A 25,257-nucleotide genomic window follows, 5' to 3' on the forward strand; every position below is an offset into this window, starting at 1 on the left:
TTACAAGCTGCCTCTTCTTGGAAGGCTCAACTCCTTCTGAAAAACAAAGCACAAACACAAGTTACACAGAAATAAGAACACATCTAAATCTTACAGGTCTGCATTAAATGCCCTATAGCATTATCTTAACAATGGCAAAAACCAAATATTTCTCTTATCTTTTAAATTCAGTGAAATAAAGAGCAGTCAGGTTAACTACCACCTCTCTACTCTTCCTTCCCAAAAGGAGTATCTCACAGAATACTTGCAGCATTTTCCCCACTAGATGGAACCATCTCACCAGTGGAGATTATTCCAGATACCCATTGGGCTAGCCATTAACTTGATGAACTGTAAAGGATTCACCTATCATTGAGTCAGGGATATGAAAGGAACGACATGGAATTTTTCTTTAATTAGGAAACATTTTAGACAAAGAAGTATAGAAAATAATATAACGAAGGGATGACTATAGACACCATTGGTGTGAGAACAGTTGGGCCTCTGTGACTTGCTTTCAAAATGTATCAAGTCCCACCTCCCACAACTTCCCACTCAACTGGTACAAATATTTTATCTTTGCCATATGTCTTTTTATGTTTTCTTACATATATATTCATAAATAATTAGTAGTACTGTTTCACATGTTTTTAAATTATTTAAAATATTGTATGTATTCATCTACTGACTTCAACATTATAACTGGGAAATTCACGTGGATATTTTTCACTTTCATTCATTAGTCCACTTTATAAATTTATTTTGTCACTTATTTATAATATTTATTTATCCATTCTCCAGGAAACAGAAAGTTAATTTTCTTTGCATGTTTTTCTTCTCCATCAAAACAATGCTCCTATAAATAGCTTGTACTTGTTTCTTCATGCACACTATAAAAAGTCTCTTGGAAGTATACATTTAGATTTAACCTTCCCCTCCAATGCTTCCCAGAGCTGTCTCCCAAGCTCCTGACACTCATAACCAATTTGTCTACTCAACATCTTAAATCCCACATGTCCCAAACTGAGCTCACTCTTTCCACCAAAATTGATTCCAACCACAGGCCTTTCCCATCTTAGATGATAGTATTTCTTTCTTTTTTTTTTTAAGATTTTATTTATTTATTTGACAGAGAGACACACACACACAGCAAGAGAGGGAACACAAGCAGGGGGAGTGGGAGAAGGAGAAGCAGGCTTCCCGCTGAGCAGGGAGCCCAATGCGGGGGCTCAATCCCAGGACCCTGAGATCATGACCTGAGCTGAAGGCAGACGCTTAACCAACTGAGCCACCCAGGTGCCCCACAGATGATGGTATTTCTATTCTTCTGGTTGTTTAGATCAAAACAACTGGACTCATCAGTTATTCACTTCCATCATATCCCATCCATCAGGAATTCCTTTTTATAGTTTTTTTTCATTAAAGTTTCATAATTATCAAGAGTTTTGTCACAATCTATCATTTTTTCCCTTTTTCTCTCCTGAAGTTTTTTTTAAAATTTTTATTTAAATTCTAGTTAGTTAACATACAGTGCAATATTGGTTTCAGGAGTAGAATTCAGTGATTTCATCACTTACATATAACATCCAGTGTTCATCATAACAAGTGCCCTCCTTAATACCCAAAACCCTTTTAGTCCATCTCCCACCCACATCCCTCCATCAACCCTCAGTTTGTTCTCATCGTTAAGTCTCTTATCACATTATTTCCCTTCCTCTTTTTTCCCCCTCCCATGTGTTCATCTGCTTTCTTAAATTCCACATGAGTGAAATCATACCATCCATCAGGAATTCTTAATGGCTTCAGCTTTAAAATACATCCAGAATACAACCATTTTTCAGACATATCTCCACAGTGTACATACACATACAATCTCTTAAACAAAAACCTTGGATTTAGTCATGTTTTAGATATTGGAATTGGGGGGTGGGTATTAAAGTAACAGCACATACATGTTATATTATGTAACAATATATCATATAACACCTTCAAAAGAGACTGGGGCAGCAACAAAACACACAAAATCCACTTAAATTTCTGCAATAAAATATATAATAGTCACAATAAATGTGATAAAAAGTCTAAAGAGTCTCAATTCAATTTTGTCACCTGAAGAGTTGAAGTTAGGGAAAAACCTCTTGGCTTCTGCTATTGCAATCTAAGCCACCATGGTCTCCCTGGCTTCTCAACCATCCCTTACCCAGTACCCCATTCCTACTTCTACCCTTAACCCTCTATAGTCTATTCTCAACGTAACAGTGTTCCTTTCAAAGGTCAGTTAGATCGTAACACTCCTGCTCAAAACCCTCGAATGGCTCCCTGATTCACTCATGAGTGAAAATCAAAATCCACATAAAGACCTAAAAGGGTGACTCACCACCCCTTCCCAGTATCTCTCTGACCTCCTCTCTCCCTTGCACACTTTGATCCAGCCATACTGGACTCTATTATTCATCAAACACATCCGGCATTCTACTACCTGAAGGTCTTACGCTAATCTGTGCATTCTACTTATAACGCTCCTCTCCCCCCAAATATTTCCTTGACTAACTCCCTAACAGCCTTCAAAAATCTTGGCTCAATTTTCACCTGAGCATGAAGTCTACTACCCTGATAGCCCTACATAATGTTGCAACTTCCTTTACACCCTATCACCCTCTTATACTGCTATAACTTTTTTTTAATATATCACCAATATATTTTCAATACATTTATCACTAACATGTTATGTAATTTACTTATTTATTATGTTTATTGCCTATTTTCTATCCTCCCCCCCACTAGACTCTAAGCTCCATGAGAGCAAGGATCTCAGTATGTTTTATTTACTAATGCATCTGAATGACTTAGAACAGTGATTGGCATATAGTAGATGCCCAAAAATTAATTGCTGAACACATATTCTCCAATATTTGGTATTCTCAGACTTTCTGATTTTTTTAAAGATTATATTTATTCATTTGAGAGAAAGAGTGCACACCCGTGAGGGTGGGGGGGCAGTGGGGGAAGGAGAGGGAGAATCTCAAGCGGACTCCACACTGAGCACAGAGCCAAACACAGAGCCAATCCCATGACCTGAGATCATGACCTGAACTGAAACCAAGAGTTGAATGCCTAATGGACTGAGCCACCCAGGCACCCCAGACCTTTTAATTTTTGCTAATCTACTGGCTCTCATCATAGTACGGTTTTCAATTTTTCATTTTTTTTAAGATTTTAAGTAATCTCTACACCCAACATGGGGGCTCAAACCCACAACCTTGAGATCAATAGTCACATGCTCCACCAACTGAACCAGCCAAGCAACCCCAATCATAGTATGGTTTTAATTGGTATTTCCTGTAATTATTAGTGAGGTTAAGCAAGGTTTCATATGTTTATTAACCACTAGGGTTTCCTCAATGGTGAACTGCCTATTTATACCCTGGCCCATTTTTCTATTAGATTTTCTGCTTTTTTTTTTCTTATTGAATTAGAAGATATATTCTGGATAGTAATTACTTATAAGTTAAATTCATTGAAAATGTTTTCTCAGTCTATTTTTTACTTTTATTTTTAATAGAGTCTTCAAAAGATTTAATTTTTATGCAGTCAAACATCAATCTTTCCTTGTATTATTTTTTATACATAAGAAATACTTTAACACACAGACACATGAATATATTTGCTTATATTTTCTTCTAAAAGATTTGTAGGTTTTTCACAAAAAGTTTGTTAATATACCTGGAACTTATTTTTACATATGGAGGGAGATAGGAATTCTATTATATTTTTTTCTGTACATATGATCAATTATCCCAGGTCATTTGTTAAATGATGTACAATTTCAGTGCAATATTAAGTTTGCATAAATGCAAGGGTGTCTCTCTTGACTATATTCTTTTCCACTGTACTTCAGCCCCTGTGCCAATACCATACTGTTTAACTGGTATAGCTTGACAATAAATCTTAATACCTGTAAGGCAAGTCCATTCATATTGTTATTACTTTTGAAAATTATGAGAGCTAATCTTGGGCTTTGCTCTTCCATATAAATTTTAGAATCAACTTCTAGATAAAAACTTTGACACTGCACTCGATCCAGAGTTGAACTGAGGATAACTGACATATTTACAATACAGACAACTACTATACAAGAACATGGTACACCTGTCCACTTATTAAGGTCTTCTGTAATATGTTTTAATAAAGTTTGATCATTTTTCAAATAAAGATTATACAAATATTTTTGCTAGATTTATTTCTAAGTACCTTATATTTTCTTGTTGCCATTATATATTTTTTAAACACATTTGCCAAGAGTTGTATTTCATAACACCAGTAACACCATTTTCCTCCCAATATAGTATGAAAATATACAGACACAGAAAACAGAAAAATTTTAAAACCTGTACAGCAAACATCTATATATCTACAACCCAGATTGTTTGATTGTTAACATTTCACAATACAGGCATGCCTTGTTTTAATGCACTTAGCTTTATTGCTCTTCATAGATATTGCTTTTTTTTTTTAACATATTGAAGGTTTGTGACAATCTTATATCAAGTCTATCAGCACCATTTTTCCAACAGCATTTGCTCACTTCATGCGTTTCTGTCACATTTTGGTAATTCTCACAAAATTTCAAACTTTTACATTATTATTATATTTGCTATGGTGATCTGTTATCAGTGATCTTTGATGTTACTATTATAATTGTTCTGGGTGCCCATATAAGATGACAAACTTAACTGATAAACGTTGTGTGTGTTCTAACTGCTCCACTGACTAGCCATTCTCCTCATCTCTCTCCGTCTCCTCTGGTCTCCTTACAATATTGAAGTTAGACCAAAAATAACCCCACAATGGCCTCTATGTGTTCGAGTGAAAGAAAGAGCTGCAATTCTCTCACTTTAAATCAAAAGCTAGGGGCACCTGGGTGGCTCAGTCAGTTTGGTGCCTACCTTCGGCCCGGGTCATGGTCCCGGGGTCCTGGGATTGAGTCTCACGTCGGGCTCCCTGCCTGGTGAGGAGCATGCTTCTCCCTCTCCTCCCTGCTCCTGCTCCCTCTCGCTATCTGTCTCTCTCTCCAATTAATAAATAAAAATCTTTTAAAATGAATAAATACATAAATCAAAAGCTAGAAATATTTAAACTTACTCAGAAAGGCATTTCAAAAGTCAAAACAGGCCAAAAGCTAGGCCTTCTGCACCAAACAAGTTGTAAATGCAAAGAAAAAGGTCTTGAAGGAAATTTAAAATGCTATTCCAGTGAACACGTGAATGCTAAAAGCAGAACACCTTTATTGCTGATATGGAGAAAGTCTGAGTGGCCTGGATAGAAGATCAAACCAGCCACAACATTCCCTAATCCAGAGCAAGGCCCTAACTCTCTTGCTTTCCATGAACGCTAAGAAACATGAGGAAGCTGAAGAAGAAAAACATGAAGCTAACAAAAGTAGGTTCATTAGCTGTAGGGAAAGAAGCCATCTCCTTAACATAAAAAATGGAAGGTGAAGCACCAAGAGCTGATGTAGAAGCACAGTACGTTGTCCAGAAGATCTAGCTAAGATAATTAATGAAGGTGACTACACTAAATAACAGATTTTTAATATAAATGAAACAGCTTCATTCTAGAAGAAGATTCCATCTGGGACTTTCATAACTAGAGAGGTCAAGGCAATGCCTGGCTTTAAAGTTTCAAAGGACAGACTGACTCTCTTGTTAGGGGCTAATGCAACTGGTGAATTAAGTTGAAGTCCATGCTCATTTACCATTCTAAAAATCCTAGGGCCCTTAAGAATTATGCTAAATCTACTCTGCCTGTGCTCTATCAATCAAACAACAAAGCCTGGATGACAGCACATCTGTTTATAGCATGGTTTACTGAACAGCTTAAGCCCACTGTTGAGACCCGCTCAGAAAAAAAAAGACTCCTGGGGCGCCTGGGTGGCGCAGTCGTTAAGCGTCTGCCTTCAGTTCAGGGCGTGATTCTGGCGTTCTGGGATCGAGCCCCACATCAGGCTTCTCCACTAGGAGCCAGCTTCTTCCTCTCCCACTCCCCCTGCTTGTGTTCCCTCTCTCACTGGTTGTCTCTGTCAAATAAATAAATAAAATCTTAAAGAAAGAAAGAAAGAAAGAAAGAAAGAAAGAAAGAAAGAAAGAAAGAAAGAAAGAAAGGGAAAGAAAGAAAGAAAGGGGAAGGAAGGAAGGAAGGAAGGAAGGACAGAAAGAAAGAAAGAAAGAAAGAAAGAAAGAAAGAAAGAAAGAAAGAAAGAAAGAAAAAGGAAGAAAGAAAGGGATAAAGACTCCCTTCAAAATATCACTGTTCACTGACATTGCACCTGGTCACCCAAGAGCTCTGATGGAGATGGACAACAAGATTAATGTTTTCGTGCCTGTTAACACAACATCCATTCTGTAGCCCATGGATCAAGGAGTAATTTTGACTTTCAAGTATTATTATTTAAGAGACAAATTCTGTACAGTTTTAGCTGCCATAGGTAGTGATTCCTCTGATGGATCTGTCCAAAGTAAATGCAAACCTTCAGGAAAGGATTCACCATTCTAGAGGCCATAAAGAATACTCGTGATTCATGGGAGGCAGTCAAAATACCAACATGAACACGAGTTTGAAAGAAGTTGATTCCAACCCTCAAGGGTAACTTTGAGGCGTTTAAGACTTCAGTGGAAGAAGTAACTAAGTGCAGATGGGGTGTAAACAGCAAGAGAACTAGAATTACAAGCGGAGCTTGAACGTGTGACTAAATTGCTACAATCTCATGGTAACACTTGAACCGATGAGGAGTTACTTCTTATGGATGAACAAAGAAAGCGGTTTCTTGGGATGGAATCTACTCCTGGTGAGGATGCTGTGAAGAATGTTGAAACAATAACAAAGGATTTAGAATATCACATAAACTTAGTTGATAAAGCAGTGGCAGGGTTTGAGACAACCGACTCCAATTTTGAAAGAAGTTCTGTGGGTAAAATACTATCAAACCACATGCCACATTACAGAGAAATCATTCATGAAAGGAAGAGAGTCGATCAATGTGGCAACTTCACTGTTGTCTTTTTTTAAGAAACTTCCACAACCATCCCAACCTTCAGCAACCACCATCCTGATCAGTCAGCAGCCATCAACACTGATGTAAGACCTTCCACCAGCAAAAAGATTATGACTCACTGAAAGCCCAGATGGTGGTTAGTATTTTTTAGCAATAAAGGATTTTTAAAATTAAGGTATGTAGCTTTTTTTTTTTTTTTTTTGGACAGAATGCTATTGCTCACTTAATAGACTATAGTATAGTGTAAACATCTTTCATATGCAGTGGAAAACCAAAATATTCTTTTGACTTTCTTCATTGCATATTTGCTTTATTGTGGTGGTCTGGAAATGAACCCACAATATCTCCAGGGTATGCTTAAATTTGCTCTATCACATATTTAGCGACCCACCCATTTTTAAAAAACAAAATGCATTTTCAAGTAGACTACAGACATCAGTAGACACTTAAGCATGTATATCATTACTCAGAATTAAGCATTTATTTACAATGCTTTCATGTTGGAGATTTAATATATATAATATATATTATATAATATACAATATATTATATAATATATAATACAATATATAATATATATCCATGGATATATATATATATTTATACACACACATTTATATATATATATATATATATAAAGATAAATTTACAAACACTGAACGCACAAACCTTAAGTATGCCAGATGATAAGTTTAATAAATGCAAAAACTCAGGTAACCCAAATCCCTACCAAAATATAGAACATATCCAACAATCCAGAGAGTTCCATCATAACCTTTTTTGGTAAATTCCCAACAAACCACTATTCCCTCACCCAAGCAAACACTATTCCCATTTTTCACCATGGAATGGTGGTACTCCAGAACTTCATATGAATGGAACAAGTATGAACCCTTATATAAAAAACTTCTTGCACTCAGCACAGCATTTTAGAAATTCATCCATATGTTGCATGAAACAGTAGCAAAATCTAATCATATGACTATATCACAGTTTATTTATCTTTTCTCCTACTAATAGATATTTGGGTTATTTCCAGTTTTGAGCTATTAACATTCCTGTACAAGTCTTTCAATAGGCCTATGTTTCATCTGTCTTGGATAACTACCTAAGAGTGGGATTACTGGGTTATAGGATAGGTATATATTTAGTTTTATAAGAAACTACCAGATCTTTTCCTGAAGTGATTATACCAAGTTACATTCCCATTAACAATGTATGAGAATTTTAATTGCACCACATCATAGCTAATATAGTAATAATTACTAATATAAGAATTGCTCTACACTTATGCCAAGAACTCCAACTGCTCTATGTTCATACCAGTATGTGCCATCAATATTTTAAATTTTAGCCGAGATTGTAGTGTTTAATTGTATCTCATTGCAGTTTTAATTTGCATTTTCAAGATGACTAATGATGTTAAACATCTTTTCATGTGCCTTATTAGCCAGTGGTACTTATTTTTTTATGAAGTATCTTAAAATATTTTTGCCCCTTTCATAATTGGGCTATTTATCTTTTTATTATTGAGATGTAAGAATTCTTCATATATTCTAGATGCAAGTCCTTTGTTAGATATGTTTCATGAATATTTTCTCTCAGTCTGTGGCTTGCCTAACTGAAGTCACTAGTGGTGACTTTTGATAAGCAAAAGTTTTAAATTTTGATGAAGGTCAATTTATCAATATTTTTTTATGGTTAATGCTTTCAGGATCTTGCCTAAGAAAACTTTGCCCATGCGAAGAGCACAAAAATATTTCCCTATATTTTATTTCTAGATGTTTTATGGTTTTTAGCCTTTACATTTAGGTCTATCATCTATTCTAAACTAATTTGGGAGTAATATGTGAGTTAGGGTTAAGGTTCAGTTTTGTTTTCCCATCTAGATATCCACTTATTCCAGCATCATTTATGGAAAACACCATCTTTCCACCAACAGATTGCTTTGGCACCTTTGTTGAAATCAAATTAAAATAGAATGGGCTATTTTGGGACTCTCTGCTGATCTCCATTCTTCTACCCTATGCCAGCACCACACTTTCTTGATTCTGCAGCTTATATTAAGTATTGAAGTCAGATCATGTAGTCTTTTTTTTTTTTTTAAGATTTTTATTTATTTGAGTGAGAGAGACAGAGTGAGAGATCTTGAACTGTGAGAGGGGTAGAGGGAGAAGCAGACTCCCCACTGAGCAAGGATCCTGATGTGGGGCTCGATCCCAGGACCCTGGGATCATGATCTGAGCTGAAGGCAGATGCTTAACCAACTGAGCCACCCAGATGCCCCAGATCGCGTAGTCTTTTAACTTCGTTCTTCTTCTTCAAGAATGCTTTGGACATTCTAGACTCTTCGCATTTGCATATAAACGTTGCATATAAATTATTAATCTGTACAAAAATGTTTGCTGAGATTACAGACCAATTTGGAAAGAACGGAGATCTTAATATTGAGTTTTCCAACCCACAAACACAGTATTTCTCCACTTATTTAGATCTACTTTAATTATTCTAAGCAATGTTTTACAGTTTTCAGCAAAAAGATCTTTTGCTAAACTTATCTTCAAGTAGATATTTTTGAAGCTATTATAAATAAAATTATTTCATTTTCTAATTGCTTGCTTCTAGTATGGGATACATCAATTTTTACATATGGACAGTCCTATAACTTTGCTATATTCATTAATAGTTATAACTGTTCAGCAGATTCATTAGGATTTTTATGTATAAACAATCATGTTCTCAGGGCACCTGGGTGGCTCAGTGGTTTAGGTGTCTGACTCTTGGTTTCAGCTCAGGTCCTGATCTAGGGGTCATGAGATCAAGCCCTGCATTGGGCTCCTAGCTCAGCAGGGAGTCGGCTTCCCCTCTCATTCCCCCTCTGCCCCTCATCCCCTGTTCGCACGCTTTCTCTCTCTCTGAAATAAAGCTTAAAAAAAAGATCATGTTCTCTATAAGTAAGAGAGTTTTACTTCTTTCCACTTTCTAGAACGGTCTGCGGTAGACCTTTACATTTAGGTAGACATCCTTGCCACGTTTCTCATCTGATCAAAGGGGGAAGGAGTTCAATATTGTACCACTAAATACGATGTTGGCTGTAGGTTTTTCATAGACAACCTTTATCAAATTGATAAAGTTTCCTTCTAGTCCTAATGTGTTTAGAGTTTTTATCATGAATGGGTATTGATTTTATCAAGTACTTTCTCAACATATACTGAAAAGATCATAAGATTTTTCTCCTCTACTCTATTAATGTGGTGAATTACAGTGATTGGGTTTTGTTTTTTTTTTTTTTTTTGGAAAATTTTATTTATTTATATGAGACAGAGAGAGAGAGAAAGGGAGAGCATGAGCAGGGCGGGGAGTGGCAGAGGGAGAAGGGAAGCAGACTCCCCATCGAGCAGGGAGCCCAATGCGGGGTTCAGTTCCAGGACCCTGAGATCATGACCTGAGCTGAAGGCAAATGTTTAACAGAATGAACCATCCAGGTGCCCCCCAGTGATTGATTTACTAATACAGAACTTCCTCGACTTATTATGGGGTTATGTCCCAATAAATCCATCATAAGTTGAAAATACTGTAAGTCAAAACTGCACTTAATACACCTAACCTATCGAACGTCACAGCTTACCCTAGCCTACCTTAAGTGTGTTCAGAACACTTACATTAGCCTACAGGTGGGCAAAATCACTTAACAAAGTCTATTTTAAAATAAAGCATTGACTGTCTTAATATAATGTATTAAAAACTGTACTGAAAGTGAAAAACAGAATGACTCTGTGGGTACAGAATGACTTTAAGTATATCAATCGTGTGGCTGACTGGAGAGTATCATACTACATTATCGCCAGCCCAGGAAAATATCAAATTTCAAAATTCAACATACAGTTTCTACCAAATGTGTATCATTTTCACACCATCACAAAGTTGAAAAATCATAAGTCAAAATAATATAAGTTGGGGACTGTCCCTATTAAACTAATCTTACATTCCCGGGTATAATCCAACTTTGTTAGGTTATCTTTGCTAATATTTTATTAATGATTTTTGCACCTATGTTCATAAAGGATAATGGTCGCCAGATTTTATTATAATGCCTTTGTCAGATTTTGGCATCACAATTATACTGGCCTCCTAAAACTGGCTGGGAAGTGTTCCTGTCTCTATTTTCTGAAAGAGTTTATATAAAGATTGGTGTTATTTCTTCCTTAATTATTATACAGTTTTCATTAATAAAATCATCTAGGTCTGGAGGCTTTTACGGAGGATTTTGCCCTCTATGTTAAATAAGACTGGCCTATGTACTTTCTCTTCTCAAACTGTCCTTGTCAGTTTGGGCATGATAATCCTCATAAAATGTGGTGGGGGAGTGTGTTCTCTTTTTCTTCTTTATTCTGAAACAATCTACATAAAACTGGTAGTACCATTCTTTGAACCTATATGACAGCTCTGGCTTCTTGAATAGCTTAAATAGGTAACATGAAGTAGGTTATATTTGGGGGAAATAATAATAAAAATTCTACAAAATACATATGTGCCCCTTTCTGAATCACTTTTAGATAAGGTAACGAAATGCATCAATGAAGATCCATCCCGTCTTCTTCCTTACCCTCTCCTTGCACCTCCACAAAAGCCTACACTTGCAAGATGGATGGCCCGGGGCTCCAGAGGAGTACATTCCATGCCAAGCACTCTGGCACCATAAAGATAGGCCTAAGACAAAGTGGAACAAAAAGTGCTCTCCAATCAGACATGATTTCCCAATCCTCCCTTTCCCAGAGAATATTCATAGCAAATTAAGAAGGGAAACTGCTCAGTCAGGAAGTTTGGCTAAGATAAGAGCACTCTCATTTAGAGAGATAAATATAAATTTTATTTATCACTTCATCTTAGAAATTAGGATGGTAATATCTGACAATACATTATAACATCAGGTGAGGCCCATCCCATTCAGCCTTCTCTGATCTACTAGCTATATCTTGACTCTCCATATTCCTTATGATCTTCCAATTAGCATTCTGACACACCTAAGTCTATCCCACCTTAAAAAGAATTTCTTCCCTTAACTACTACACATCCCTCTTCAAACACTGCCTTACCAAGTCTTTTTCCCTTCATAACCACATTTTTTTTTTTAAGTAGATTTCATGCCCAGTGTAGAGCCCAACCCAGGATTTCAACTCACGACCCTGAGATCAAAGATCTGAGCCAAGATCAAGAATCCAAAGCTTCGGGGTGCCTGGGTGGCACAGTCAGTTGAGTGGCACAGTCAGTTGAGCATCGGACTCTTGGTTTTGGCTTGGGTCGTAATCTCCAGGTACTGGAATCAAGCCCCGCGTCAGGCTCCACACTCAGCACAGAGTGTGCTTGGGACTCTCTCTCCCTCTCCCTCTGCCTCTGCCCCTCCCCATACCCTGCTTGCTCTCATTCAATCTCTCTCTAAAAATAGATAAATATATCTTTTGGAAAAAAGAGAGCTGGAAACTTAATGGACTGAGCCACCCAGGCATCCCCCCCCCCTTTTTTTTAATCACAACCATACTTCTTGAATTAGTCTACATTCACTGTCTTCAATTTCTCACTTCCTATTTGTTCTTCAATACACTGCAAATAGCCCCAGACCTTACCACCCCCATTTAAACCATTCTTGCCAGGTTATCAATGGTCTCCATGTAAAAAAACCTCCACTGCGTTCAGTCTACCATTTCTTTTTCTGACTTGACTGCTCAGCAGCATTTGACAGTATCATTCACTTTTGAAAGAATTTTCTTTCCCCAAAACCACATTCTCCTGTTTTAGCTCTTACTTCTAAAACACTATTTAAACACCTTTGCAGGCTCATCCTTCATCATCCAAGACCTTTAAATATTGATTGTTCTTAAAGCTCTGCCTGGAAACTCCCCTCTACATATTTTTACAGATGACTCCCATATTTGTATCTTCATCCCAGATCTCTCTCTCTTGAGCTCTACAGATAACTATAACTATCTTGTCCTTAAAATGTCTAAAAACTCAACCTGGCTTTCTATTCAATCTAGCTCCTGTATTTTCCATTTCAGTGATGGTACCGCCAAATCCAGAGTCATTCTTTTTTTTTTTTTCCAAATTTTTATTTAAATTCTTGAAGGTTAACATATAGTGTAGTATTGGTTTCAGGAGTAGAATTTAGTGATTCATCACTTTCATGTAACACCCAGTGCTCATCTTAACAAGTGCCCTCCTTAATACCCATCACCCATTTAGCCCATTCTCCACCCACCTCCCTCCATCAACTCTCAGTTTGTTCAAAGTCATTCTTGATTCACTTTCTTTCACCCTACAAACCAATTATTCAGCAAGCCTTGCCAATTCCTCCTCCAAAACATCTATCTTCAGCCTGTCAATTTCATTTTACCTCCACTGCCATGTCCCCTAGTCCAACCCAGCATCATCCCATACCACCGTCCTAGTTGATCTTCCTTTAGTTTGTTTCCCTGGATCCTTAATGTTCTCTCAATAGAAATATTACAGAATTAGTATCTGTTTTCTAAGTGATACTACCTTTGTTTAACAAAACAAACAGCCAAAAAGATCTCTTTAAAATGCAGAACTGATTGGGTCATTTTTCTACTTAAATTCCTCAATGGAAAAAGTCTAAAATCCTTTCTGTAGCCTACAGGATGCTACCTGGCTGCTACTGCCTACCTCTTTATCATCCTTTGCACAACTCCCCAGTCTCACTGGGACATGGCATACCCTCTCTTCACCTTCAGGGCTTCACGCCTATTTTTCTGCCTGGAATACTCTTCCTTATCTCCTTTTATATGTTGCTGAACCTTAGCTTAAATCTCATTTCCTCTGAGAAGATCTCCCTAGATACAGTTTCCCTAGCCTACTTCTAAACACTTCCAGCTCTTCACTACCATTAGTTACTTAATTGTCTGTTTTCTGGGAATGATTGTTAGCTCTAGAGAAAAGATTAGTCTTGCTCACAATGACATTCCTAGCATCCAGCACAATACCTAGCCTAGCAGGTACCAAATGAATATTTGATGAATAAACCAATGAATCAATCAAGTAAACAAATGGTACTTACTATTATCCTTATCATCACTATAATGCTCAAAATAGGGTCTTGCTCATTTGGAGTTAAACTGATGAAAAATATCAACTGCAATTAGGTCAGCAAAAAAGTCTTTACTAGAGAAAGGATATACTCTGTTATCACATATTATTTACTGGCTGGTAGCTATTACAATGATCGTAAAAAAGAAAAGTGCTTTTAGGAAAGAAAAACATAACCTACCACAGAAATCTACTTTAATATCATTTACTAACTGGCCTTAAAAGAACCATTATCCCCAAATACAATCTTTTCCCCTAAGCTCTGGCAGCAAATAAATCTGCTGAGATGCACAAAAAACTCCCTTTCCTTTGTGGCAAATGTACCGTTACTACCGCTCTGGGCATTATGGTGTTTTAGCTCCACTCACTCACACTTGAGTGTGAGTCTATCTTAAGGTCTGAAGCCAAGGGGGAAACCAGGGTATATGCAGCTATGGTACACCTATGAAACTAATGTATTTCATTCTCCTTGTTCCATTAAATTCACAGGTCATCACCCTTAGAATGGGTTTCAATGATACAGTATTTACATTATATAATATTAAGGAACATGGAAAAGAGCACACAATATAAAGTTCATGTTATGGTTCAATAACACATCACTTATGTGACCTGGAATTTCACCTACCTCTAAGGCTTAGATAAAATGTTTATAAAGATCAAATAAAATAATGTATATGAAAGTATTTTGTTCTATAAATTGTTACACAAATGACAGATGTGTTGTTCTCATGTGAGTTTGAGGGACAGTAAAGACAGCTTGAGGATACTAACAGGATATTTCCACATGGTATAAAAACTCAGGGCTCGGAGTCAAAAAATTTTTAAACACAGTTCTACTACTTACTTTTGCTCACGAATCTTGGTCAGTGACTACACCTTCCTAAATCTCACTTTTCTTTTCCACATACCTGCAATAAAAATACCTACATTGCGAGGCGCCTGGGTGGTTCAGTGGGTTAAGTGCCCAACCCTTGGTTTTGCCTCAGGTCATGATCTCGGGGTGGTTCCATTGCCCTGTGAGGGGCTTTGAGCTCCACACAGAGTGCACCTGGGATTCTCTCTCTATTCCCCCTCTGCCCCTGCCCTGGCTGTGCACACATGCTCGCTCTCTCTCTCTCTCTAAAATAAATAAAAATTTTTTTAAATGCCTACTTTGCAAAAAACAAAAACAAAAAACAAAAACCTACTTTGCCCATCTCACAAAGTTAGCCTAAGGTTAGAATACAAAAATACCTTTAAGGCGCACCCAGGTGATATAGTCAGTTTTTTTTTTTAATTAAAGATTTTTATTTTTTTATTTATCAGAGAGATAGAGGGAGAGAGGGAGAGGAAGAGAGTACACAAGCAGGGGAAGCAGACATAGGGCTCGACCCCAGGACCCTGCGATTATGACCTGAGGTAAAGGCAGGTGCTCAACCAACAGAGCCACCCAGGCGTCCCTGCGTGGTGCAGTCAGTTAAGCGACCGACTCTTGGTTTTGGCTCAGGTCATGATCTCAGGGTCGTAAAATTGACCCCGCATAGGGCTCCACACTCAGCACAGAGTCTGCTCAGGATTCTCTCTCTCTCCCTCTGCCCCCTCCCCCACACTCTCTCTCTCTAAACTAAATAAACAAATCCTTAAAAAAATACATTTAAACACAAAGTTTTCAAATGAAAAGATGTTCTACACCATATGTCATCAGAGAAATGCAAATTAAAATAATAATGAGATAGCACTATACACCTTTTATATAAAGGCCCCAAATCTGGAACACTGGCAACACCAAATACTGGTGAGGATGTGGAACAACAGGAACCCTCATAGGATATCGTGGATGTATGTCATTATACATTTGTCAAACCCACAGGATGCACAACACTAAGAGTAAACACTAAAGTAAACTACGGACTTCGGGTGATTATAATGTGTCAATTTAGGTTCATCCTTGGCAAAAAAAAAAAAAAGAATATACCACTCCGGTGAGTGATATTGATAATGCGGGCATGTGTAGGGGCTACGGGATATGTGGGAAATCTCTGTACCTTCCTCTCATTTTGTTGTAAACCTACAACTGCTCTAAAACTAAAGCCTTTAAAACAACAACAACAACAACAACTATGCCCCTTCCCTCCCCCCAAGAAAAGCTTAAGGTTTGATAGTCTGGATTATCATTAAGTAATAGGAGTTCCATTTTTCTAATTTGACCCACCTGTAGCAAGTTTGTAAAGCTAATGGATAAGGCACTATTCTCCAAAAACTAACTCTATCCCCAAAACTCAAGGATATATTATTTAAAGTCTCTAAAACTTTATTACAACCATTTTGGTTCCCTGAAACTGACATAGTTTGATACTACCTGCTGAAGATGATATTCCCATATTTTCTATATTTTAAAGTTGCAAAGAAAGCTGTGTATACTAAATTCTAGGGAAATAACCATTCACTCACTTTCACTTGTCCACAAAACAAACTTCTAAAGGTATTACATACAAAATGAGATGGCACTGTTCACATGGGGAATCACTGTCTATGTGCATTACTCATTATTCACAATGACTAAACCCATAAAATATTTCCAAAGAAAAGACAAAGGCCAAGTGTCCAAAGGCAATAACTACTACCCCCACAAGTAAATATGCAAGCCAAGAGTCACAAGACTGGTGTTTGTCCTTTACATCAACAGTCACCAGCATGGAGATGACTGGTGGGTCAAAGCTATCTCTCTGCCTGAGGCAGCTCCCTCTCTGAGCCCCCCTCACACTTTCTAGTTGAATTCTCACTCATATTCACTCATTCATCCATTCCTCTTCCACTGCAGTAGCAGCACTCCTCCCAGAGAAGAAAATTAACAGGCTTCAAGAAACGTAGCTCAACCTTCCACTCCACTGAGAGTAGAGTTCGAGAGTTAGGTTGTGGAGACAACATCTCAACTAACATAAAATCAAGGGGGGAGAAAAAGACATTCTCACCACTGAATGACTAGGTATCTCTTTACAGAACTTACAAATAAACCAATACAGTGTGACTAACATAAATAATACTGCTTGGGGTGAGGGTAGGAGTGGAGAACAACATTCCAGGGCCCACTCAGAATCCACTGCTGATGACAATTAACATCCTGTACTTCCGTATCTCACTGGATGAAAGAAGACAACAGATATTTTTAACTACTTATTGAAATACAACATAAACACAGAAAAGTACACATAAGCATACAACTCAAATTTTCACAAACACATAGTAGTGTAACCAACAGCAAGGTTTTTAAAAAAAATGAACATCACCATCAACCTGGAAGTATCCTTGTGCCCCCTCTTTCAGTCACTACCCACACTCCCCAAGGAAACCATTATCTTCACTTCTAACTTTATAGATCACTTTTGCTGTTTTGGCTTTTTCTTTTTTTTAAGATTTTATTTATTTATTTCACAGAGAGAGACAGTGAGAGAGGGAACACAAGCAAGGGGAGTGTGAGAGGGAGAAGCAGGCTTCCCACGGAGCAGGGAGCCCAAGGTGGGGCTCAGATCCCAGGACCCTGAGATCATGACCTGAGCCGAAGGCAGATGCTTAATGGCTGAGCCACCCAGGCACCCCTGTTTTGGCATTTTCTTAAATGCAATATGAAATCTATACTCTTTTGTGTCTAGCAGTTTTATTCAATATATGTCTAATTTGAATCCCAGAAAGCAAAAAGTAAATAAAGGAGTTACAAAATTTGAAGATATAGTAGCTAAGAAATTTCCAAAATTGGTAATAGAAATGAATCACATATATAAGAAGCATAATATACCCAGCTGGGCTTAATTTTTTTCAAATCCAGACCAGGTAAATGATAGTAATACTGAAAAACACCAAAGACAAAAAAAAATCTTAAGAACCAGAGAATAAGATTCACAAACTTCAAAGGAATAACAATTACAGTGGTAGTATATCTCTCAATAGCAATGATGGAAATCAAAAGATAGCCGAATAATATGTACAAAGTTTGAGAGAAAATGACTATCAACATAAAATTAGGTACACATACAATCTTTCAAGGTCAAAAACATAATAGAGATATTTAAATAAGTATGAGTATTTACTAACAACCTACCTCTACTAAAGGAATGTCTACATGATATACTTTAGGAAGGAAAATAATCCTAGGAGAAAAGTCTAAGGCCCAAGAAGGAATATTGAGCAAGAAAACTAGTAAATGTATATAAATGTCAGTAAGTACTGACTATATAAAATAACAGTAATAAAAATATCTAATTTGTGAAAAAAAAAATTTAAATACTGTACAAAAGCAGCATGTAAGTTTGGAGGAGGTGATGAGAGGGAAGGAGTCCTGTTGTTCAAGAGGGGGTTAAAATTTGAATTTGTTCTAACTCACCAGCAGAGTTAGAAAGATCAAGGAAGAAAAACAGGTTCATCAATATTTTTATGTTTTTTTAGTTTTATTTATTTATTTGAGGGAGAGCACAAGCCGTGGGAGGGGCAGAAGGAGAGGGAGGAGGAGACTCCCAGGCTCGATCCCAGGACCCTGGGATTATGACCTAGAGCCAAAGGCAAATGGTTAACCAACTAAGCCACCCACGTGCCCCTCTATCAATATTTTTAAATGGCAAAAAAGAAAAGTAGGGGTAAGGCCTGGAAATGCAGGACATGGAATACAAGAAATAATAGGGTAGAGACAAATTCATATACATCAGTAATCTTAATAAATGTAAAAAGACAAATTTACCAGCACAGACAGGAAAAAACAAAAAACCTACTGCATGACATTTGCAGATCATCCAAAAGCAAAATGACACAGAAAGTTTGAAATAAAGGGACAGTTGGCTTTAAGAAAACTAATAAAACATGGGACACCTGGGTGCTCAGCTAGTTCATCATCTGACTCAATCTCAGCTCGGGTCTTGATCTCAGGGTGGTGAGTTCAAGCCCTGAGTCCTGCATTGAGCTCCATGCTCAGCAGAGAGTCTGCTTGAGGTTCTTTCCCTCTCCTTCTGTCCCTCCCCCAACTCACATACTGGCACATGCATGAATTCTCTCTCTCTCAGATAAATAAATCTTTAAAAAAAATAGAAGAAAGAAACACAAAGAGGGACATAAGAATAGACTGAACAGAGATTTTTGGTTTTTATTTAAATTCAATTAATTAACATAGAATGTATTATTTGTTTCAAGGGTCCAGGTCTGATTCATCAGTCTTATATAATATCCAGTGCTCATCACATCATGTGCCCTCCTTAATGTCCATCACCCAGTTACCCCATCCCCACCCCCGTCCCCTCCAGCAACCCTCAGTTTGTTTCCTACGATTAAGAGTCTCTTATGGTTTGTCTCCCTCTCTGGCTTTGTCTTGTTTCATTTTTCCTCTCTTCCCCTATGATCCTCTGCCTTGTTTCTTAAAATTCCACATATCGGTGAGATCATATGATAATTGTCTTTCTCTGACTGACTTATTTCACTTAGCATAATACCCTCTAGTTCCATCCATCAACAGATTTTTTAAAAAAGCAAATAATATCAACATTTTTTCCTCAATAAACAACAGACAAAATGGACAAACTCCTACAAATATATCCTATAAACCTTACTAAAACTACCTAAGGATGAAATAGGAAGCTTATTAAATCTATTCCATTTAAAAATCTGAATCATACATTATGCCTGAGTTGGGTTTATCTCCAAAATTCAAGTGGTTATGCAATAGAAAAGTTATAAATGTTATACACCTCAAATAAATTAATGGAGAAAAAAACACCATATTCTCAAATGATACAGAAAGGACACATCAAATGGTTACCAACTTATTAAAAGAAAAGGAAAGAATCAAGGGAACAGAGATGTTCAAGACGTTAGAAAAAAGGAAAAGAAGAGAGCTGAAAAAAAAGGGTAGAAGTTCTTAGACTGAAACATAAATGTTGCAAACTCAAACACTTCCATGGGCCAGTAAAGTAATACAATGTATTTCATAAAATCTGAAAAACTATTACTGCAAGAGATGACATTATTTTAGGTATCAGTAAAAAAACAAATTTTAAAGCAAAACAAAAATAACTGCCAACTGGAGTATAACACACCATCAAAACGTACCACAATTTCAGAGCTGTTAAGTAAAAAGATATGAGCCTTACAAATGATGAAACACAGGGGCTCCTGGGGGGCTCAGTCAGTTCAGCGTCCAACTGCTGATTTCGGCTCAGGTCATGATCTCAGGGTTGTGAATTCCAGCCCTGAACTGCCTCCGTGCTGGGTGTGGAACCTACTTAAGATTCTTTCTGGGGTGCCTGGGTGGCTCAGTCGGTTAAGCATCTGCCTTCAGCTTGGGTTATAATCCCAGGGTCCTGGGATAGAGCCCTGCATCGGGCTGCCTGCTCAACAGGGAGCCAGCCTACTTATCCCTCTCCCACTGCTGCTCCCACTGCTTGTACTCTCTGTCAAATAAATATAATCTTAAAAAAAAAAAAAAAAAGATCCTTTCTGTCCCTCCCCACACCTTCTCTCCCTCTCTAAACTAAAAAAAAAATAAAATAAAATAAAAAAATAAAGAAAGAAAGAAAAGAAAAATGATGAAACACAGTATGTATGAAGCAGCAAAACAGAAAACAAGGATCCATAGGGGCTATATTCATGAATTTTTCTTTAAATCTCTAAAGATGGTCCAAAAAAAACCACTTCTACAGGAAGTGGTTCACAGACCTACAATCTGTGATCCTAATTTATAGAGGAGAATGCAGGAATTTAATTCAGAGATGATAAGGGGATATAACTTTAGATTACTATTAGATTTCTAAGTGAAACAACTCCATGGACAAAATACATCCTGCTTAGGGAAAATGTGCCATTAAAATAAAGTCCAGGAAGAAGAGGAACTCTAAAGAACTGAGAGGCTGGCCCAGTTACCCTTCGCTGCAAGGATTTTGAAGTTAATCATGACGACAGTAAGAATTTGAAAATTAGGTGCTACCTGGGGAAGATGGCCAGGAGGCTGAGAGGTAGAGAAGGAGGAAAACGACACTCAGGAATGAAAAATGCCAGAGAAGATGAATAAATATGTTAAATATAAATCCCTCCCAATAAAAGGCAAAAGTCTGGTGTGGCTACAACATAGAACAGGAATATATGCGGCAGAGAAAAAAAGAGAAGGTACATGAATGAGAGAAATCATTCAATTTTCAAAGCCATTTAGTTTACTGACATGATAAAAAATATTTAGTAGTACTAAGGATTGATGAGTATAAATTGCATTTCTCTACTTTTAGTCAACTTCCCACAAAAAGGAATAAAAAACATCAGAAGGAAATCATTATGTTACATTTTTGTCCATATGTCATCATCTTTTTAGAAGTGAAATAACTTTCAAGAGGAAAAGAAGTGTTTGAAATCTAGCTGGTTCTTGAAGATTCTGCTTTTAAGGACTACAGTCTAAACTGAATTTACATTTCATATGAGAATCGTAATTTATTAGGACAGTTCACAATTTTCAAAATAAAAAAAATCCCAAGAAAGCTTTTTCAACAATGCTTCCCAGTATGCATTATGTTGTCCTATGTTTCCAAAATAATTAAGTGCACCTGAACAATGGCACTTTTAAGTACTCATTTTTTGAACATCAAAAGCAGAAAGGGGGTGGAAGAAACATTACATGGCTTTCACCTGAGGGCAATAACTTTACCAGCACAATAAATATTCTCAACTCAGAACCTAGGAAACTGGGCTCTCTCTTTATACAATGAAGCCCAATTACTGTGTCTGCCTTCTAGGCAAAAAAATGTAGAAATGATGGCAGTAAAAGAGTTGATAATAAAAATGTATTTATGGAAGCTAATCAGCTGAACTTTCAAAGTTAAAATAAAATCATCTCCCATAAAGAGGACTGGGAAAGAAAGCAAATATAAAAGCAACTTCTTTCATCCACAAGGAACTTCAACCTCAAATGTAGAAATGTGATGAAAGCTGACCCAAAGACACAAACCTGAACCACTCCTCAAACAAAACAATGCCAATTCCTACACAGGATAGAGACTCCTCTAGTCTATGGGAAAGATGCTGCCACATAATCTCCCAGACGTCTAAAAGGACCCAAGGACGCTATAGTGTATGAACATGCTGGCTGAAACCAATACGGCCCTTTCTCTAGTAAGTAGGAAGCCAGCTTGAGAATTAGGCCAATACACAGAGCAGAGAAGTGGAGCAAGACACTAGATCACTAGATTACCCAACTCTGAAACCCAACCAGCCTCTGCATATCCACATTTGAGTCAATACCTTTTTTTAAGTATTTAAATCAGTCAGAGTCGAGTTTTCTGTTATTTTCAGATCAGAGTATCCGGACCTATATACCTAGCCTGTCCACTTACAAGTTGTTTGTCCTTGAGGAAGTTACTAAGCTTCACAGAGCTAAAAAAATGGCCAGTCAGAAAATCTCCCACCACCTCCACTGCTATCACCCCCAACAAATCATTAGATCTTCTTGCCTCTGGGGCGCCTGGGTGGCTCAGTCGGTTGAGCTTCTGCCTTTGGCTTGGGTCATGATCCCAGGTCCTGGGATCAAGCCCCACGTCGGGCTCCTTGCTCAGCAGGGAGTCTGCTTCTCCCTCTGTCCCTCTCCCCTGCTCGTGCTCTCAAATAAATGAATAAAGCCTTAAAAAAAAAAGAAAAAAAGATCTTCTTGCCTCTACAGTTTACTCTCAACATGACGGTGGAATATAGAATGGGAGACAGTAAGAGTTTTTCAAAATCCAATCATGGTTATTATGGCTAGAAAGTGGCAGAACTATAATTTGAACCAATCCTCTGTTCCTTCTTTAAAATTATCTGCACCTGAAAATGTGGATAAAACCTACCTGTCATCAACGTCAGGACGACTGAAGGAGATAATGTACAGCCTAACAATGGGGGGCACAAAACAGGCACACAATAAATGCACCATTTATCACACTGCCACCTCCCAGGAAACCTGGCAAAGAAAGCCAGAAGGATCAAAGCAGGGTTGTATCCTAGCTGGTTTTTTGGAAAACTTTTCGGAACTCTAAATTATTCATCAAAATGCAGTTAGTAAGGCCCACACATTCATCTGGATTTTTATCTTCTAGTCTGAGGTTATCCAGTAAATTACCTGTACCACTGGATATATTTTTGTTTTTGTGTGTTTATACACGCAAATATAAAACTAACTTTTGAAATTTTACATTATAATTTACCTATTTAAAACATATAATCTAAACTGCTGCTTTTCAAATATTACTTCTATTTCAGCAGGTGCCAGTGCAGTCTTTTGGAGAATGAACTGTAAAGTAATAAAAAATACTTGGGGGGGGAAAGGAGGTTGTAAGAAAACATCCTCCAGTGTATATAGTCTGGCAATTTGGAGTTCCCGCTAGATAGAAACAAAGACTCAGGAGGAAGGGCATCAGTAAACAGGCTTAGCCAATACTGGAGACTGACTCAGTCACTAGGGAGAAAATGACTGAGTCAACACTAAAACAGGCACAATAACTGAAAATATTCCCCACTCAACCAATAGGATTCCCTTTCTGAATCTGCAACTAAACAGTTAAAGATATAAACAGGCAATGCAATTAAATGTGCTTATAAAGCCAGCCGTTTCTTATCAACAGCCACTTGAACACATCACAACTTATGAGAGGTCTTCTGAGTACGTTACAAATACTTCTTAAAATATCCCCAAGAAATAAAATGACAGATCTCATCAAAGTAATGCACTAACAGGAGAAATTAAAATAAGGCATTGACTTTTAAAGGTCGGTCATGCTGGAAAAGTGCTGAAGATTCAGCGAGTGCTCCCAGGAGGCTGTGAATGCTCACAATACCATTAATAAGAAAGATAAATAATAAGAACTACAAATATCATAATCCACCTAAATTTTACCAATCCTATATATTTTCTTTCTGGAACTTTAAAGAAACCAAAATAACGTTAATTTATGATCATTCAAAAGACCCAAGGTGCTTTGTATCCAAAAAAAAAAAAAAAAGTGCTTTACAAATGTCAAACAAAATAAAAAGAGAAATAGCTACATATCATGAAGAGACCTTCACAGGTTGATTGATGAGCTCGGTGTTTTATACTGAAAGCTTCGCTGTGTCAATCTTAAACACATTCAATGTTGGACTTAAGGAAACTGGCTTGTTCTTCATGAATAAGACCAAGACAGGATGATCTACTTTACAAAGCATGAAAAAATTAATCATAAAATTTAAAAGAAATGTGGTATGTCTTCTTTTAGTGCTAAGGACATTCACTGAATTTCAGTTGAATGCTATCTATCAATCTCTCCATTTTCCCCTCATTATTATACCTTACTTACCTCTTCATGTGCCAAATTTCCCAAGACTTAAAGACAAGAAGGCTTCCAAAACAGATGTCAGATATATGGCTATCATATATGGCTACATTGTATCTGTGTATATATGCACGCAAAGTGGTAATTTTAAAAAGTTCCTAAAACTATGTGTAGAGTCAACTATATATTACACATGTGACTTAATTAAGGAGGGGGAGGTGGGGAAGCGGGCACAGTGGTCAGGAGCAGAACATGTTTACTGTAAACAATCTGTCAACAGTAATGTCTATTATCAAAAATTAGGCTTGCATCCGACAAAGGTCTGATTTAATTGCACCACTCTCTGAATATAATGTAAGTAAGCGCAAGCAGCATTTTTTCTATCAAAGTAGAAGGGTCTCAGACAATTTCTTTAATTATAACTATACATGATGGAATAAAGAGGAACTTAGTGGCATTCTACATTGCTTCAAACGAATTAAATAAAATTGAAGCAATCCATGCAGTACATTTTCAAAAGACACTAAGAGGAAGGAGATCAGTAAAAAGGCTTTCTGTTACTCACCTGTAACCCTCTCCTTCGCAGAATACTGGAATCATCCATAATAGATACCAGACACACAAAAAAGCCACTCCCCGGTCAACTACTAGTGCCTACTTGCTTCCTGCCGGGTAACGAGGCAAACAATCAATCCCTTTCTCCATGCTGTGCCCACTAACCACCACTCCACTACATCAGTGCTCAGTCCAGTGTGAGTAGACAGTTTCTGCCTCGCATCAGAGCCACGTCTTTCTTCACAGCAGTACAGACAGATCTCATCTGAATCACCACCAAAATAGGGG

At 37.3% G+C, this 25,257-nt stretch overlaps 1 protein-coding gene across 3 annotated transcripts in view; it reads right to left on the reverse strand.

Annotated features, from left to right (window-relative positions):
- MAST2 (microtubule associated serine/threonine kinase 2) overlaps positions 1-25,257 on the reverse strand; it is a 205,048-nt gene that overhangs the window by 124,499 nt on the left and 55,292 nt on the right. For all 3 annotated transcript variants that reach the window (XM_026498196.4, XM_026498195.4, XM_026498197.4), the window contains exon 4: positions 5-36. In XM_026498196.4, coding sequence (XP_026353981.2) covers positions 5-36 — 32 coding nt within the window. The remainder of the gene's footprint in view (positions 1-4; positions 37-25,257) is intronic.

Source organism: Ursus arctos, unplaced genomic scaffold (assembly GCF_023065955.2).
Source record: "Ursus arctos isolate Adak ecotype North America unplaced genomic scaffold, UrsArc2.0 scaffold_12, whole genome shotgun sequence".
Taxonomy (NCBI): domain Eukaryota; kingdom Metazoa; phylum Chordata; class Mammalia; order Carnivora; family Ursidae; genus Ursus; species Ursus arctos.